Source organism: Talpa occidentalis, unplaced genomic scaffold, assembly GCF_014898055.3.
Source record: "Talpa occidentalis isolate TD23 unplaced genomic scaffold, MPIMG_talOcc4v2.1 talOcc4.17, whole genome shotgun sequence".
Classification (NCBI taxonomy): domain Eukaryota; kingdom Metazoa; phylum Chordata; class Mammalia; order Eulipotyphla; family Talpidae; genus Talpa; species Talpa occidentalis.
In genome coordinates, this window is record NW_023601754.1 from 48,561,651 (window position 1) to 48,574,736 (window position 13,086).

At 53.0% G+C, this 13,086-nt stretch overlaps 1 protein-coding gene across 1 annotated transcript; it reads right to left on the reverse strand.

Moving 5' to 3' along the window:
- Window positions 1-9,326: 9,326 nt before the first annotated feature.
- LOC119248713 (vomeronasal type-1 receptor 4-like) lies at window positions 9,327-10,235 on the reverse strand. The gene has a single exon (XM_037515588.1). The coding sequence runs from the start codon at window positions 10,233-10,235 to the stop codon at window positions 9,327-9,329; it is 909 nt and encodes a 302-aa protein (XP_037371485.1).
- Between the last annotated feature and the right edge of the window lie 2,851 nt (window positions 10,236-13,086).

A 13,086-nucleotide genomic window follows, 5' to 3' on the forward strand; every position in this document is an offset into this window, starting at 1 on the left:
CCCTGCCCCCTATGAAATTTAATTTCCCGTGTATTATGTGTGTGTGTGGCAGGGGTTCCTCATTTTCCTCCTGGTGGGGGGAAACCCCGACGTGTAGTTGTTATTCCCACTATTTTATTTCCCGGCCACCTTCCCGTCGTCCCGAGCAGCTTCATGTCATGGTGATGTACCAAGGGCCTGGGTGCCCATGACACGGTTTGACCTGTCTGACGCCTGAGGTGTCAAAGGTGAGTTTCCTTTTCCCACAGCGACCCACCAGGCCCATGCCGGTCCCAACGACCAAGAATAGAGCCGTCCTGGGTCCTCTTCTCACGGCTCAGCCACCTGCCAAGACGCCCAGCGAGGGGCCATGCTGTCCTTCACAGCCGCTTGAGAAAGTTCCCGGACTGAGCGCTTGTGGATCAGCCGTCAGACTGGACGTCGCTGAGTCGGCCCCCCGAGCTGGAAAGGGCTTCAGCCAAGACCCACGCACCCGCTTTGAGTCGACAGCCGGCAGGCCTGGCCTCTTCGCCCAGGGGCTTCCCCAGCCTGCTAGGAGCGCCCTGGCCCCAGGGCGTGTCTGCTGCTACCAGACACAGGTCAAATGTCCTGAGGAGGGCTCCAAGGCCAGCCAGCTGCCTGCCCCCGCCAAATGCGGCCAGAACTCTCTATTCAGCATCCAGGCAGGAGGCAAGAGGCCTGCCCCGGTGTCCATCCAAACTGTCCAGGACCCGTCAAAGAAAGCAAGACTGAGTCGCTTCTAGTCCCCGGGACCTGGCCTGGGCATCTTCCAGGGTCCTCAGCTTCTCCCCAGGATGCCTGCACTGGGGTCTAAAGAGACACCGACGCAGCCAGCGAGACAGCAGCCCTTGGGTCAGGCTTGTCCTTCAGCCACCTCGCCTCACCTGGATCCGTTCGAGCCTGCACTGACCCCAGCTCCAACCCTCCAGGCCTTCCAGATACTGAAGACAGTATCTTCACTAGTGGGGAGGAGATGGGCTCCAGCTTCTCGACTTCCCCTGCCTGTCCCTCCAGAGACCTGCCCTGCTCAGCCCCCCAGCTCAGAGGAATCTGGGGTCAGGTTCCCAGGTCTCCGTCAGTGTCCACTGTGTGGACCTTCTGGGATTTTCCTGCCCGCTGGAGAGTGACTTGAGTGTGCCCTCCCCGCCCCAGAAGAGGATGCCTCTCAGGTCAGCTGACCTGGGAGTGACAGGAGGAGGAGGGGCAAGGAGGCCGCAGCAGGTGTGTCTGTGAATCAAAAATTCCCAGGGGGTACAGTGCAAATGCGGGGGCTCCAGATGATTTCGGGGGTCCAAGGGTAGACTCTCCCTTTACCTTGTGGAAATTTTATACTATCTTGAAAGCAGGACTTATGACATTATGGTATGGCATCCTTTGTGATTTAGATGTAATTGTATAAGACAGCGATGAAATTCATCTGAGTGTGAATAAATGACAGAAATTTGCATCTCCGGGTGTGGGAACGGCCTGCCTCTTTTCCTGAGAGCAGAATTTTGACCCTGAGGGACAGTTTCAGTGAGAAACTCCCTTAGCCTTACATGTTTTATATGTATATCTTGGACATCTTGTTATTCAAAACCCATTGTCCTTTATATGTGGTTAATGTCTTCCAGTATTAATAAAAGCCTCTGAAAAATTAAAGGCGTTTTGATTTATCAACTCAGTAACTGAAATTTTTTTTTCTTTATCAAATTTTATTTACCCTTATCCTATGTTTCAGTCCAGGGACCTGTAGCTTGTAAGTTAGACCAACTTTTAGGCACAAAAGTTTACTACCGAACCAGTATCTGCATCCTCAATAGCAACTGTAAGCGTTTCTTATGTACCCGAAAGTGTGCAAGCGCAAAACCAGGCTGATTCTCTGTCTGCACATCACGGCCACCTGGTGAGCTTTAAAAATTGTTACAACTGGCTCCTGACTCTCCTGACTCTGCACATACCCACATACCCGCTAATGGGGTTTGGTTGGAGACACAGACCCAGGAATGGCTGAACCTTGTGCAGTTCTTTGTTAAAAAACACCGCAGGAAAAGGGAACACTATTGCCTCACTAGCATGTGATAAATAAAATAAAATAAAAGCAATCCTCCAGGTGGCTGGAGTCCAGCAGGCGACCAGACAGGCAGGAGGTGAGGTCCCAGGTACCTGCAGGTGTCCAGACACGTGGGCGCAGGCGTTTCCGCGCAGGCCAAGCCACACCCAGTGGTTAAGGTGCCCAATGACCTCATGACAAACTTTTCACCAATCAGAACTGCACTGACTGAAGCCCTCATTTGCAGAGAGCAGGCCTAACCCCACCCCATTTGCCTATAAGAGCACATGGCCAAGTTGCTCCTGAAGCACGGAGGGGAGGGCTTCCTTGAATATGTGTGTGTGTGTGTGTGTGTGTGTTTTTTTTAAACCCCTCTCCAGTCCACAACAGTTTGTTGTGATGCCTGAGCTATGCGGGGTGTCTGACCCCAGACTTGTGTGTTCTGGTAGGCACTAGTCTTCTCCCTTGTCAATGTGGGGGAGAAACTCCTGCTTCAAGACGACAGCTGTCTGTCGTCACAGTGGGGCTTTCCTGGGAGAAGCAAAGCAGATGTGCGCGCCTCTCTGAGATCCTGTCTCTCCAGCGCGAACCTCTGTCAGCAACACGATAGGAGCTTCCAGGCTGCTTGCTGCTTTGGTGGGGGGGGGGCGGCGAAGGGGAAGCACTGAGTCGTGAAAAGATAGAAATACACAAAGTGAAGTTGGGCTACTCAAGTGGACCTTAATCTGGATTTTTTAAAAAAATGTGTATTTATGCATACAACAGCTGGCGTACAGGCCAGAGATGGGGTGGGGGCGTGGGGGGGGGAGAGGATTCACCAGAGACAGAGTGGGGAGCAGAACAGGCAGATTGACTGAAATACGCTGCTGAGGGGAGCAGCGGGTAAAACCGGAGAGGTCTGCTGCGCCCTGTGGGCATCTCCCTGGCCGGGGATCGAACTCGTGCTGCAGAGGCTGCGGACAGCTTTAAAGGTTGCGTTTTAACACCTTGCGCCACCAGGGAGGCCCAATCTGGGGGCTTAAAAGTACAACATAGGAAGAGGAAAACGGGGCCAGCCCAGCGTGGGTGAAAACCAAACGGAGGAGGGAGGGGATGAGGGCCGGACCCCGGGCAGGCTCCCGAGTCCAGGTACTCGGCGATGACACCCGCCCGCCGGACTGCCCGGGAGTCTCACTTGGCCAATCAGGGCTTGACCCGCTCCCCACCAATCAGAAGTGCGCTGACCGGGCCCCTTATTTGCATACGGCGGACCTGGGTGAGAACCAGCGGCTCCTGGCGCGCGGGCAACCGCCTCGGCGCCTGCGCGGGGACGGCCGCGGGCCGGGGGCCTCACCGGGAGGCTCGGGCGGGCCCGGGCTTCTTCCCCTGGCCCCGCGGGGCTCCCGGGCTCGCTTCCAGCGGGGTTTGGCGGGAGCAGCCAGCGTCCCTAGAACCCCGCCCGGCAAATCGGGGGATTCCTCACGCTGGTGGGGTCGCAACTCCCACCCTCCCGCCGCGTGCTCGTGCTAACGGGGGCAACGCGGGGCGCGAGGCGGAGCCCCTGAGGGGCCTGCGGGGAGCGCACACCGGGCGTCAGCATCCGAGCCTCCGGGTAGGAATTTCATGTCTGTGGCGGTCCTGCCTCATGTTGTTCTTTTTTTTTTTTACATTTATTTATGCTACAAGAGCTGGGGTACAGGCCAGAGGTGGGGGGTGTGTGGGAGGTGAGAGGATTCACCAGAGACAGACAGTTTCAGACTGACTGAAACACCCTCCCTGGGGGAGCAGCGGGCGAGTCAGGTGAGGTCCGCCGCACCATGTGGGTAGCTCCCTGGCCGGGGATCGAACTCGTGCTGCAGAGGCTGCGGACAGCTTCACAGGTTGCGTCTTAACCCCTTGCGCCACCAGGGAGGCCCCTGGTCTTGTTCTTGCTCACGGTTACCCAGTTGGGTTAATGTGGCACAACCGGGAGTGGATGTTCCTGAAAGGGGAGTCCATGTCCATCCGTGGTCTGCACTTCGACGACTTCTGTGTGGGGATACTTGTATTTAGTGATCCCACCCCCGGCATGGTCAGGCCCTGTTGTTTAAGGAACGCTGGCTGATCTCCTTCCAACATGAGGATAGTCTCCTCCTTGCTGCTGGCGCCCGGCCCACGTTTTAACTGAACCAAGTGTCTCTCACGCTTTATCTCATTTTTCCTTCCCAGCAGCCCTTTCTGCGGGTGTAGACGCCCTGGTGTGCGTGCTCAGAGAGGAAGCAGGTGGGATGTGAATCCCGCAACTTGGGTTTCGGAGCCCCTCGGTTGTCGCCAGTTGGGTGTGTTTTCTGATGTGTCCCCTATGGGACGCGGTCAGGTTCTAGATCTACAAGTGATCCGAGTGGAGAATTCAGATCCCCTGGGCATAGGGGCAGGTGTTCTAGTCGAAACAGTTTCATAGCTGCGTAGACAGAGCCTCAGTCTTTTCCTTGAGAGTATTGACCTGAAACTTGGGCAAACAGACAGGCTCTGGAAGGACTGTGACTCCCTCCGCCCCCTCCCTCTTAATGCTCCATAAGCCCTTTGAAAGGTTGGGGGTGCCTTAAAGAAAAGGAGAGACAGGCTAAGCTTTCTTAAAGGAATGGAAAAGTTATTGTGCTCCGGAGCGGAATTCACGGACCCAAGGTGGGGTCCATGAAGTTGCGCACTTGCCAGGCGGAGGCAGGCTTTTATAGGGTGAGGAGAGGGCAGGTGGGAAACAGGGTTTGTACGGTGGGAAAAAGTTTGTAGGGTGCGAAAAGATTCGTAGGTCGGGGAGAGGCTTATTGTCTGAATTTTCTAGGTGGGCTTCCACATTTCTGGCCCCAGGTGGGCTTCCTGGTGGGCCTTTGCATTCCCGCCTCCTGCATTGACTTTTCACACTTCGTTTGTCTGAGCTGTACCTTTCTAGAACATTCCAAATGCCCTGCATTAATAGTGTGGGATATCCCATGCCACGCTAGATAGAGCGCGGCTGTTCTGTGTGAACATACCACACATGGCACGTGGGAGACATCAGCTAACTTTTTAAATCAAGAACGGGTTTTATGTGCCACCAGCACTGTGAGAACGACAACAAACAGAACTCTGTAGTGAAAGGAGGGCACAGGGAAAGTTACTCAGGACACGCTGGGCCCCGTCCGGGTGGTTTGTCCTGGGAAACTGCATTTCCTGGGAGAGCAGACGGACTTAGGAAGTGCAGGGGGAGGGTGGGGCTGCAGGCGCCTCACAGTTGGTTCTTTCCGTTCCCAGAAGCCTGGGACTTTGCTTCTCCTGGACGCGCCAGCAGGAGTCCATTAGGTTTTCACTGTGGTCACTGGCAACGTGAAGACTCGACTTGCAAGCTCAAGAGGTGCCGCCGTTTGCTGAGAGCACACCTCTGCGCACCCCGCCCCGGCTGGTGGGGTGATGCTCTCCTTCCTGTTTACCTGAAGTTCTCTGAGCTCTGCTTTTCAGTATGCTTGAGGACAGTGTTTCTGGAAAGCTGTTGGTGATGTGACCTCAGAAGTGCCACGGGGGCCTGTTGGCATTTTCCATCCCTGTGAATTCCACACAGACAAGAGCCATTTAGTTTAGTCTGTGTCCGTTTTGCGTTTGTTTTGTTTTTGTGCACAGAGACCAGGAGTTGAGCTCTTGTGTGTGTCAAGGGCAGGAGCAAGAAGAGGCCTGAACAGAAGCATCTCAGATGCCAGGGCCGCGGTGGATGGAGTGCGCAGCCAGGGTGGGGAGGGGCTTCTCCCTTCTCGCCCCGGGGCTGTGCCGCCTGCTCCTCTGGCAGCTCTGGGCTCTTGCCAATTCACAGTGTGGGCTTCCTTCTCTCCCTGCCTCTCGCTAAGCTTGCCCCCCCGCCCCCCAGCTCTGCCAGCACCTCACTCTGGAAGCTCCCAGCCCAAGGACTTCAGGGGGTGATGCCTGGGGTCCCCGTGTGTCGTGTCCACAGCACTGCAGTATCTGAGGCCTTCCCTCCTCAGAACTCCCTTTTATCCTGCTTTTTCCTCAAACTGCTGGTAGCGGAGGATCAGGAGTTACCGGGGAGGGAGCTTCGCCACTCAGCAGGCAGCACAGACAGGATTCCTTTCCCTTCTCAGTGGCCTTTTGGTTGACTGTGGTGTAGTACAGCTGACGCTGTTTTTCATTCACTCCAAGTTCTGTATCAATGTTGAGGCCTCCTAGGCCTTCCCTCCTGCCTGGAGGTGAGCGGAGAACAAAGCACACACCCTTACACACACACACACACCACCACCACCACCCTCCGCCCCCAGCCGCCCCTCATCCCCAGCCTCTTTCACATGCCTGACAGTGGAGGCCCTGCCTGCAGCCCACTTCTCGGGCCAGAGCATTTGCTGTTTCAGGAGACTTTCTCACCCCCTCCCAACCTCACCAAGCGGCTTTTCTCATCCAGAAATTCGGCCCTCTCCCGCTGGTGGGCCTGGTGCTCCGCGAGTGCGGAGAGCGTGCAGTTTCATGCCGTCTCCACCCAGCCTCGCACCCTCCTCGCCAGCAGGACCCTCCTCGCCAGCAGGGAGTCCCCCACTAAGAACAGCGACAGCCTCACCCCTCTGTCTCCTTTAGGGCAGTTGCTTTGCACATGCTAGTTTGCACTAGCTTTGCACAGCTTTGCACAAGCTGCCTTTCCTGTCACAAGGACATAGGGGCCCCTTGTGCCGCCACCTTGGGGAGTCTTGGTCCAGCCCCAGCTGGGCTTGGTCACAGTTGCTCCTGTGAATGTCAAACGCACCTTAGTATATCCCGTCGGATGCTTTTCCCAAGTGCCTTGGAAAAAACAACGCATGCCGTGTGCTTTTACCCAACCGCGGGAGAGGCTGGCGGTGCCTGCGCAGCCCGGGTCGGCCTGTGCGGCCGGGACTGTAAGAAACGCCCGCTGGGGCCTCCTCCCGGCCCGCACGGAGCTCCCGCCGCCCCTGGAATTTCCTCCGCGCGGAGAGCAACAGGGAGCCTTTTGTTCAGCGCGAAGTGACTTTGAAAAGGAAAAGGTCGCGGGCTGGTTGCCAGGGGAACCGAGGGCCTGGGAACGGGGCTTGGAATGCTCGCACCCCCGCCCCGCAGGGGCTTGACTCTGCCGTCCGGCCTCGGTAAACAAAGGAGGGGTTTGGGAGCCCACCGGCTGCCTGGAAGGCCCCCCCTTTGGTGACGCTTCTGCCTGTGCCTCCATCTGCATCTTTCATCGCATCCTTTTATACCAAACCGGTGATGAGTGAAACGTTTCTGCTCTGCAAGTTAATCAAACCCGCGGGGTGGGGTGAGGGGTGGGGGTGGAGTGGGGGTGAGGGGTGGGGGTTGGGGAACCTCTGGATTACGGCCGCTCAGAAGCACAGGCCACAGCCTGGACCCTGGAGTGGGGTGGCCAGGCGGAGAATGTCAGAACCTAGTTCAAGTAACAGGACAGCCAGCTGGTGGCCAGGCATGGCCTATGCCAGCGCGGGGAACCCCTGCCCCGCCTCGGAAATTGGTGCCCAAACCCCTTTAGTCTGCCCGGAGCTGCAGGGGCGGCTTCGCCGCGCGCACTTCCCGGGGGAGGAGCCCCGATCCCGCCTGCGGCCGGCAGAGGGCGCCTGGCTCGCCGTGTCCGCTCGGCTCCCCCGCCGGTCCCGTTGGGACGCGGCTTGCTGGGCCGGGGTCGGCTCCGTGGCCCCCTCTCGCCGGAACTGCCTTTCCGAGTCCAGTCGTGGCCCGAGTCTGGGGACCCCGCTTAGACCCATCACACACTTCACCCTCTAAGCGATTTGTTATTCTCGTTAGTATGGTTTGATTCCATAGTTTGCTCTTCCAGAAATGCTGACTGATGGAAAAGAGACGCCATTTGATCGATTTCCTTTGTCTGCCTGTTGTGTAGGTATGCACACACATGCCGATGTGAAGAAACACCGTTTTAGTGGCTGTATGATGTAATACGCAAAAAAATATCTAACATAATGTGTACTGGAAGATACACGCTTTCCTATTTTGTGGCCTAAGACTCGATATATATCCAGTAGTTTTAACTTACCCTGTTTTTCAACTGTGATTCCTTAATGCATTGCATCAGCTTTAAGTGTAAATACGGAACAGCTATGTTAAAATATTTGTTAAAATCAAAGAAATCTCTAGTTCATCCCTTCTGAAATGACACAAGCCAAATGATGCCACATAAACAAAATGAATTCATGACTCCCCCACTCCCATGCCTGCTCCCTCACCGCTCTAAGATTGGGTGGCTCCGCCATAAACTTCCTGCCCCCACCCAGAGACATAAGAGGGAGCCAGGAAGCCAGTGTCTCGCTAACGTGCCCACCTGACATCTTCACAGAATCGGAAAAACAACCTTTCACAGGTCCCCAAATTTATGTCACTTTATGCCCTAGAGCATGCATTTTTAAAGGCTCATTTGAGGTCTCTTAACAATGGGCAAAAACATACTTTTGTTCTCTCCGTTTTCTCACCCTTTATATTTCCGAATCTTCCTTCAAAATATATTTAAAACATAACTCATGTTTGACCTCAGCCCCTCTGCCTGAGCCTGAACCTGCTTACTCTCCAGTGGAAATCCGTGTTAGTCATTATCCTCTGGAAGAATCTTGCTTTCTTCAGTTTCTTAAGTGAACCTCATATGCGATCTCTCCAGCTTTTGGAGCACATGCTAGGAAACCACCGATAAAGTCAGGGGAAATTGTCTGCTTGAAAGTTATGCTCTCGGGCCTCTCCTGGTGGCACAGGTGGTTGAGTGCAGCACTGTGAAGCTGTCCGCAGCCTCTGCAGTGCCGGTTTGGTCCTGGCCGGCCGGCGAGGGTCCCACATGGCGCGGCAGACCTCTCCTGTCTCTCCCGCTGCTCCCCTCAGCAGTGTATTTCCTCAGTCTGCCTGTTCTGTTCACCACCTGTCTCTGGTGAATCCTCTCACCCTCGCGCGCATCTGGCATGTACCCCGGTTCTGGTATAAATAAATAATAAATCTTTAAAAAAAAAAAAAGAAAGTTACACTCTCAAGGACTTCTCCATTGCCTCCAGGCTGTTTCCAGAACCACGGCTTAAATACAGCAAGGACACGGCACTCTTACACTGAAAACACCAGCTCAGCTACCTCAGCAGCCAAGTGGCAGTTACACCCCATTTCATCATATACAATGGAGATCTTATTATTTTTGATACAGAAGAACGATGTCTTGTCACACACTCTTGTGTGAATGTTTCGTAGATGTGCTTCGTTGCAAGGGGAATGGATGAATGAGCCGTGCACAGTTGCAGATATGTGCCATTTACAAACTTAGGATAAGTGTGGGGGAGGTTCATGTTCATCATGCTCATTTTCTTGGAAAGCAGAGCCCCAGTACTCTGGAGTCGTGGCGCATGAGGATGTAGGGGCTGGCAGTGGGGAAGCAGGCTGCGAGCAGTACAGAGGTCACCACCAGCCACGTGCTGGGATTTTTAGAAATAGTCATACAGGTCTGGAAGGCAACAGAGAGGGTGCACAGCAATGCAAACGTGCTCACCAGGACCAGGATGCTCTGGGTGGCTCTGGTCTCGGGGGGGTGCCGGGGGTCCCCTACGCTGCTCCTATGAAGGTGCCGGACCCGTTGCCTGTGCCGGTGCAGGGTGCACACCATGGAGCCGCTGGCCCAGACCATAAGCCCCACACACAGCACGTCATGGGACGATGCCAGTATTAAATATGGAGTCTCTATAATTTTATAGTGAGTGACTGCATGACAGTACCCATAATCTCTTGTCCTTGTCACGTTTGTGCCACCTGATCTCTCTGTCACAAACACAGGGACTATGAGATTTAGTGACATGTTCAGGAACCAGCAGAGGATGCTGGTGGTTCCCAGGTACCTGGGAGCTTTGTCCTTCAGCCCTGCCCACCAGGAGCCCCGGGGGCTGATGGTGACAGCCTGGAAGACGCTCAGGAGGCAGGTGGTGCCCATGGACACGCCTCTGCCCACCTTGTGAGCACAGAAAACAAGTTTGCAGCCCAAAGCACCGAGGAAGTCCTTTAGTCCCAAAGCTGCCATCGTCTGGGGGATGCCTTTTGAGAGAATGACTAAGAGGTTGGCAACTGTCATGTGCTTGAGGATCGGATCTGTGGATCTCAACCTGCTTCCTGTCAAGGAAAAGAAGAGATAGTGATAAAGAAGGTAGAAATTGCCCAGAATTCCAACTAACGTCTGCACTAGAAAGATCACTCCCACCGCCAGGTCTCTGGTGGCCATTCCAGCAGGCCCGTGACTGGGGTTTCCATCAAAATGGATCTGTGTATTTGTGTAAGACTTCAGAGTACTAGCAGTAAGGGAAGATTTGTGAAACTTGTCAAAATATAAGACCTAGAGAGGAAGCAGAACATTGAGCGTGAGAGACACAATTATTACCGAACTTGAGACAGGCGAGACTGACTTGAGAGTCAGTGGAAGCCAGACAAGTAAGCACAGGATGTGCCAGTGCCTGACGGCAGCTCTCGGAGGCCCACTGTGACATGACTGTTTCCTTAAAGGCCGCCTCCCCAACTTAGACATGGAAAACAGCCCCTTCACAATCAAACCATGGGTGTTTTCAGTAGAAAACAAGGACTAAGCACTGAGCACTTCCTACACCCAGATTCAGTGAAAATATTTCAGTTGCACTCAAGTCTCAGGCATTAGTACTTCCCATGTGTCTTTAACACTGGACGTGTTTCAGACCCAGAAGAATCGCATTTCCTCATGCGCATGTAACCCAGACTCCTGATAGAGCTCCTTCCCTGCAGACACCTCTTCTCTCACAGTAAAAACACTCACCTGACACCTTGGCTGCTGGGGGAGCGAAGGAGGCTTAGCATGATGGAAGTGTCATCATGTGGTGTGTGCTTGGGAGGTGGTGAGGCCCCTAGATGTAGGTTTGGGATTCTGTAACCTCACCTCCCCGCAGAACTGCAATTATCTTTTCACCTGTAATAGCAATGAGAAGACAGGCTTGGGAAGCTGAGAATATTTGTGGAAAAGTTTTTGCTGATGTTAATTATCCCCCAAACAATTATAAGTTTCTAGTTATCGCTAAGGAGGTCACTGCAGTATTTGGGGGGGTTCCGAGGCCCAGCGTGATGAAAGAGCAGCTCATGTGTCCCCCGGATACTCTGCTCTCTGGAGACCTTTTTGATGGTGGTTGTTACCCAAAGTGAGTTGTTTTCCAATTTTCAGCCCACAGAACTGCACCATCCTTGAATTCACAGCAGAGCAGTGGGAACAGATAATAGGCATCAGAGGGAGAAGAGAATGACAAAATTCGTACAAGAAACCCCATAACTCCATGGCAACTGATTTGGAAATCTAGGGAGACAGAAGCTTTGGGGCACAGTTTCTGCAAAGGGCTAGATAATTCCTTAGCTTTATTCTGTCTTCATCACAAACGTGGGGGTATTACGATAGCCCTACTGTAATCCTTAAAATGTAGTTATGATTGATTTTACTACTGTGGTCCTTAAGCACTTAAAAATCAGGTTGATTATCCTTTCAATTAAATGCCCCAAGTCACTGCCCTTCAGGATCACACTAAAGTGTATTAGGAGGCATCATGGATTTGTCTAAGAGTCCAGCTCTCTTTCCTAACTCAGCTCAAGCCTCCTAATTAACTCTTCCTGTGACTTTGACACTGAATCCAGGTCAAACCCCTAAGTCCCTTTTTCTGTATAATCGCTTATCCACATTCTTGAACTCCTTCCTTGGAGACTGTGCCTCTGTATTTTTTCACTGTGCCTGTTTTTCATGACCTTATTAGCTACCAGTGATCCGGGAGAAAGGCAGTTAAAACACAGTCATACCAAGGGCACTCCCTGGTGGTATAGGGGTTTAGTCTCAGCACTATGAAGCTGTCGGCAGCCACTGCAGCACGAGTTCCATCTCACATGGCGCAGCAGACTTGTCCTGTCTCCCTGCTGCTCCCCTCAGCAGTGTATTTCAGTGGATCCCCCTGTTCTGCTCCCTACTCTGTCTCTAGTGGATCTTCTCACCCCACTTCACACCTCTGGCCTACACCCCACCTCTTGTATGCATAAATAAATAAAAAAAATCTTTTTTTTAAAGCACGATCATACCAAAAATTGGGATTCTTCTGATACTGCAACTTTGTCATCTCATATATAGCAGTTTCCTTTAAATGTCTGAACACTGAGAATCAGGATCGTGTAAATGAGCTTCCTTCTGTATCGGTGCACCTCCTTTGAAATCAAATCACAGGACTTGCCTTTTTTTCCCTTTTCAGTACATCCTGCCCCTCCCACATTTGAATGGAGAGCATCTTTGAGGCTGGAAAGACTTCATGAGATGAATATACAAATTCTTAATGACAGTAATCCGTCCACTTTGTGGTACTAAGAGGGACCCACAGCTTTTTATGCATCATACATGCTTTATACCCAGGAATGTGTGTTCACCATACCGAGAGTTAAATGAGTAGCAGCTACACCTAGAGGAAGTCTAGTTTGAGTATGTAGCCTGCCTTGTCTGAGGGTGGAGCAGTTTTTCACTAAGCGATGACTACTGGCTATCAGAAACCCGTAATATTCTCCTCTTTAATAGCTTTCTGCAAAAACAAGTGGCAGTAGGTTCTGGCAGTCCTTGGGGCTTCCACAGAGTCTGCGCTTGTGTATATCACGACTGACTCCTTTTATTCTCCTGTAGCTTTCTCCTGTACAAGAGGTCTCCATTTTATTACATGCACTGAATTTCTGACATCCCAAACATGGGTATTTCATCTTTCAATATTATCTGAATATCCTCCGGGCATAGAGGCAGTCTCAATGCTAGTCATTACCTTGCAGGTCGGGTATCCTGTCAGCGTCCGGAAATTTTCCGACCGGAAATCCCAGCAGTCGCCACGAGGCGGCGCTCAAAGGCTGTTGCCACAAAGTCTGATCTGCGTAGCTGTGCGTGGCTGCTGCTTGTGCGTTGCTGCTTCCGGGGAGGGAGGGGGGGGGAGGGAGGGGAGAAATGTCTTGCCTCTTTGTACCTCAAAGTAATATGGGGCAAATGAGAACGAACAAGAGGTTATGAAATCTATTCAGGGATATTTTATGGTACTTTTTAAAACCAG

What these genes read in the sequence shown, in the direction of transcription:
- LOC119248713 (XM_037515588.1), bottom strand. Translation starts at nt 10,235, where the DNA reads ATGGCCACCAGAGACCTGGCGGTGGGAGTGATCTTTCTAGTGCAGACG.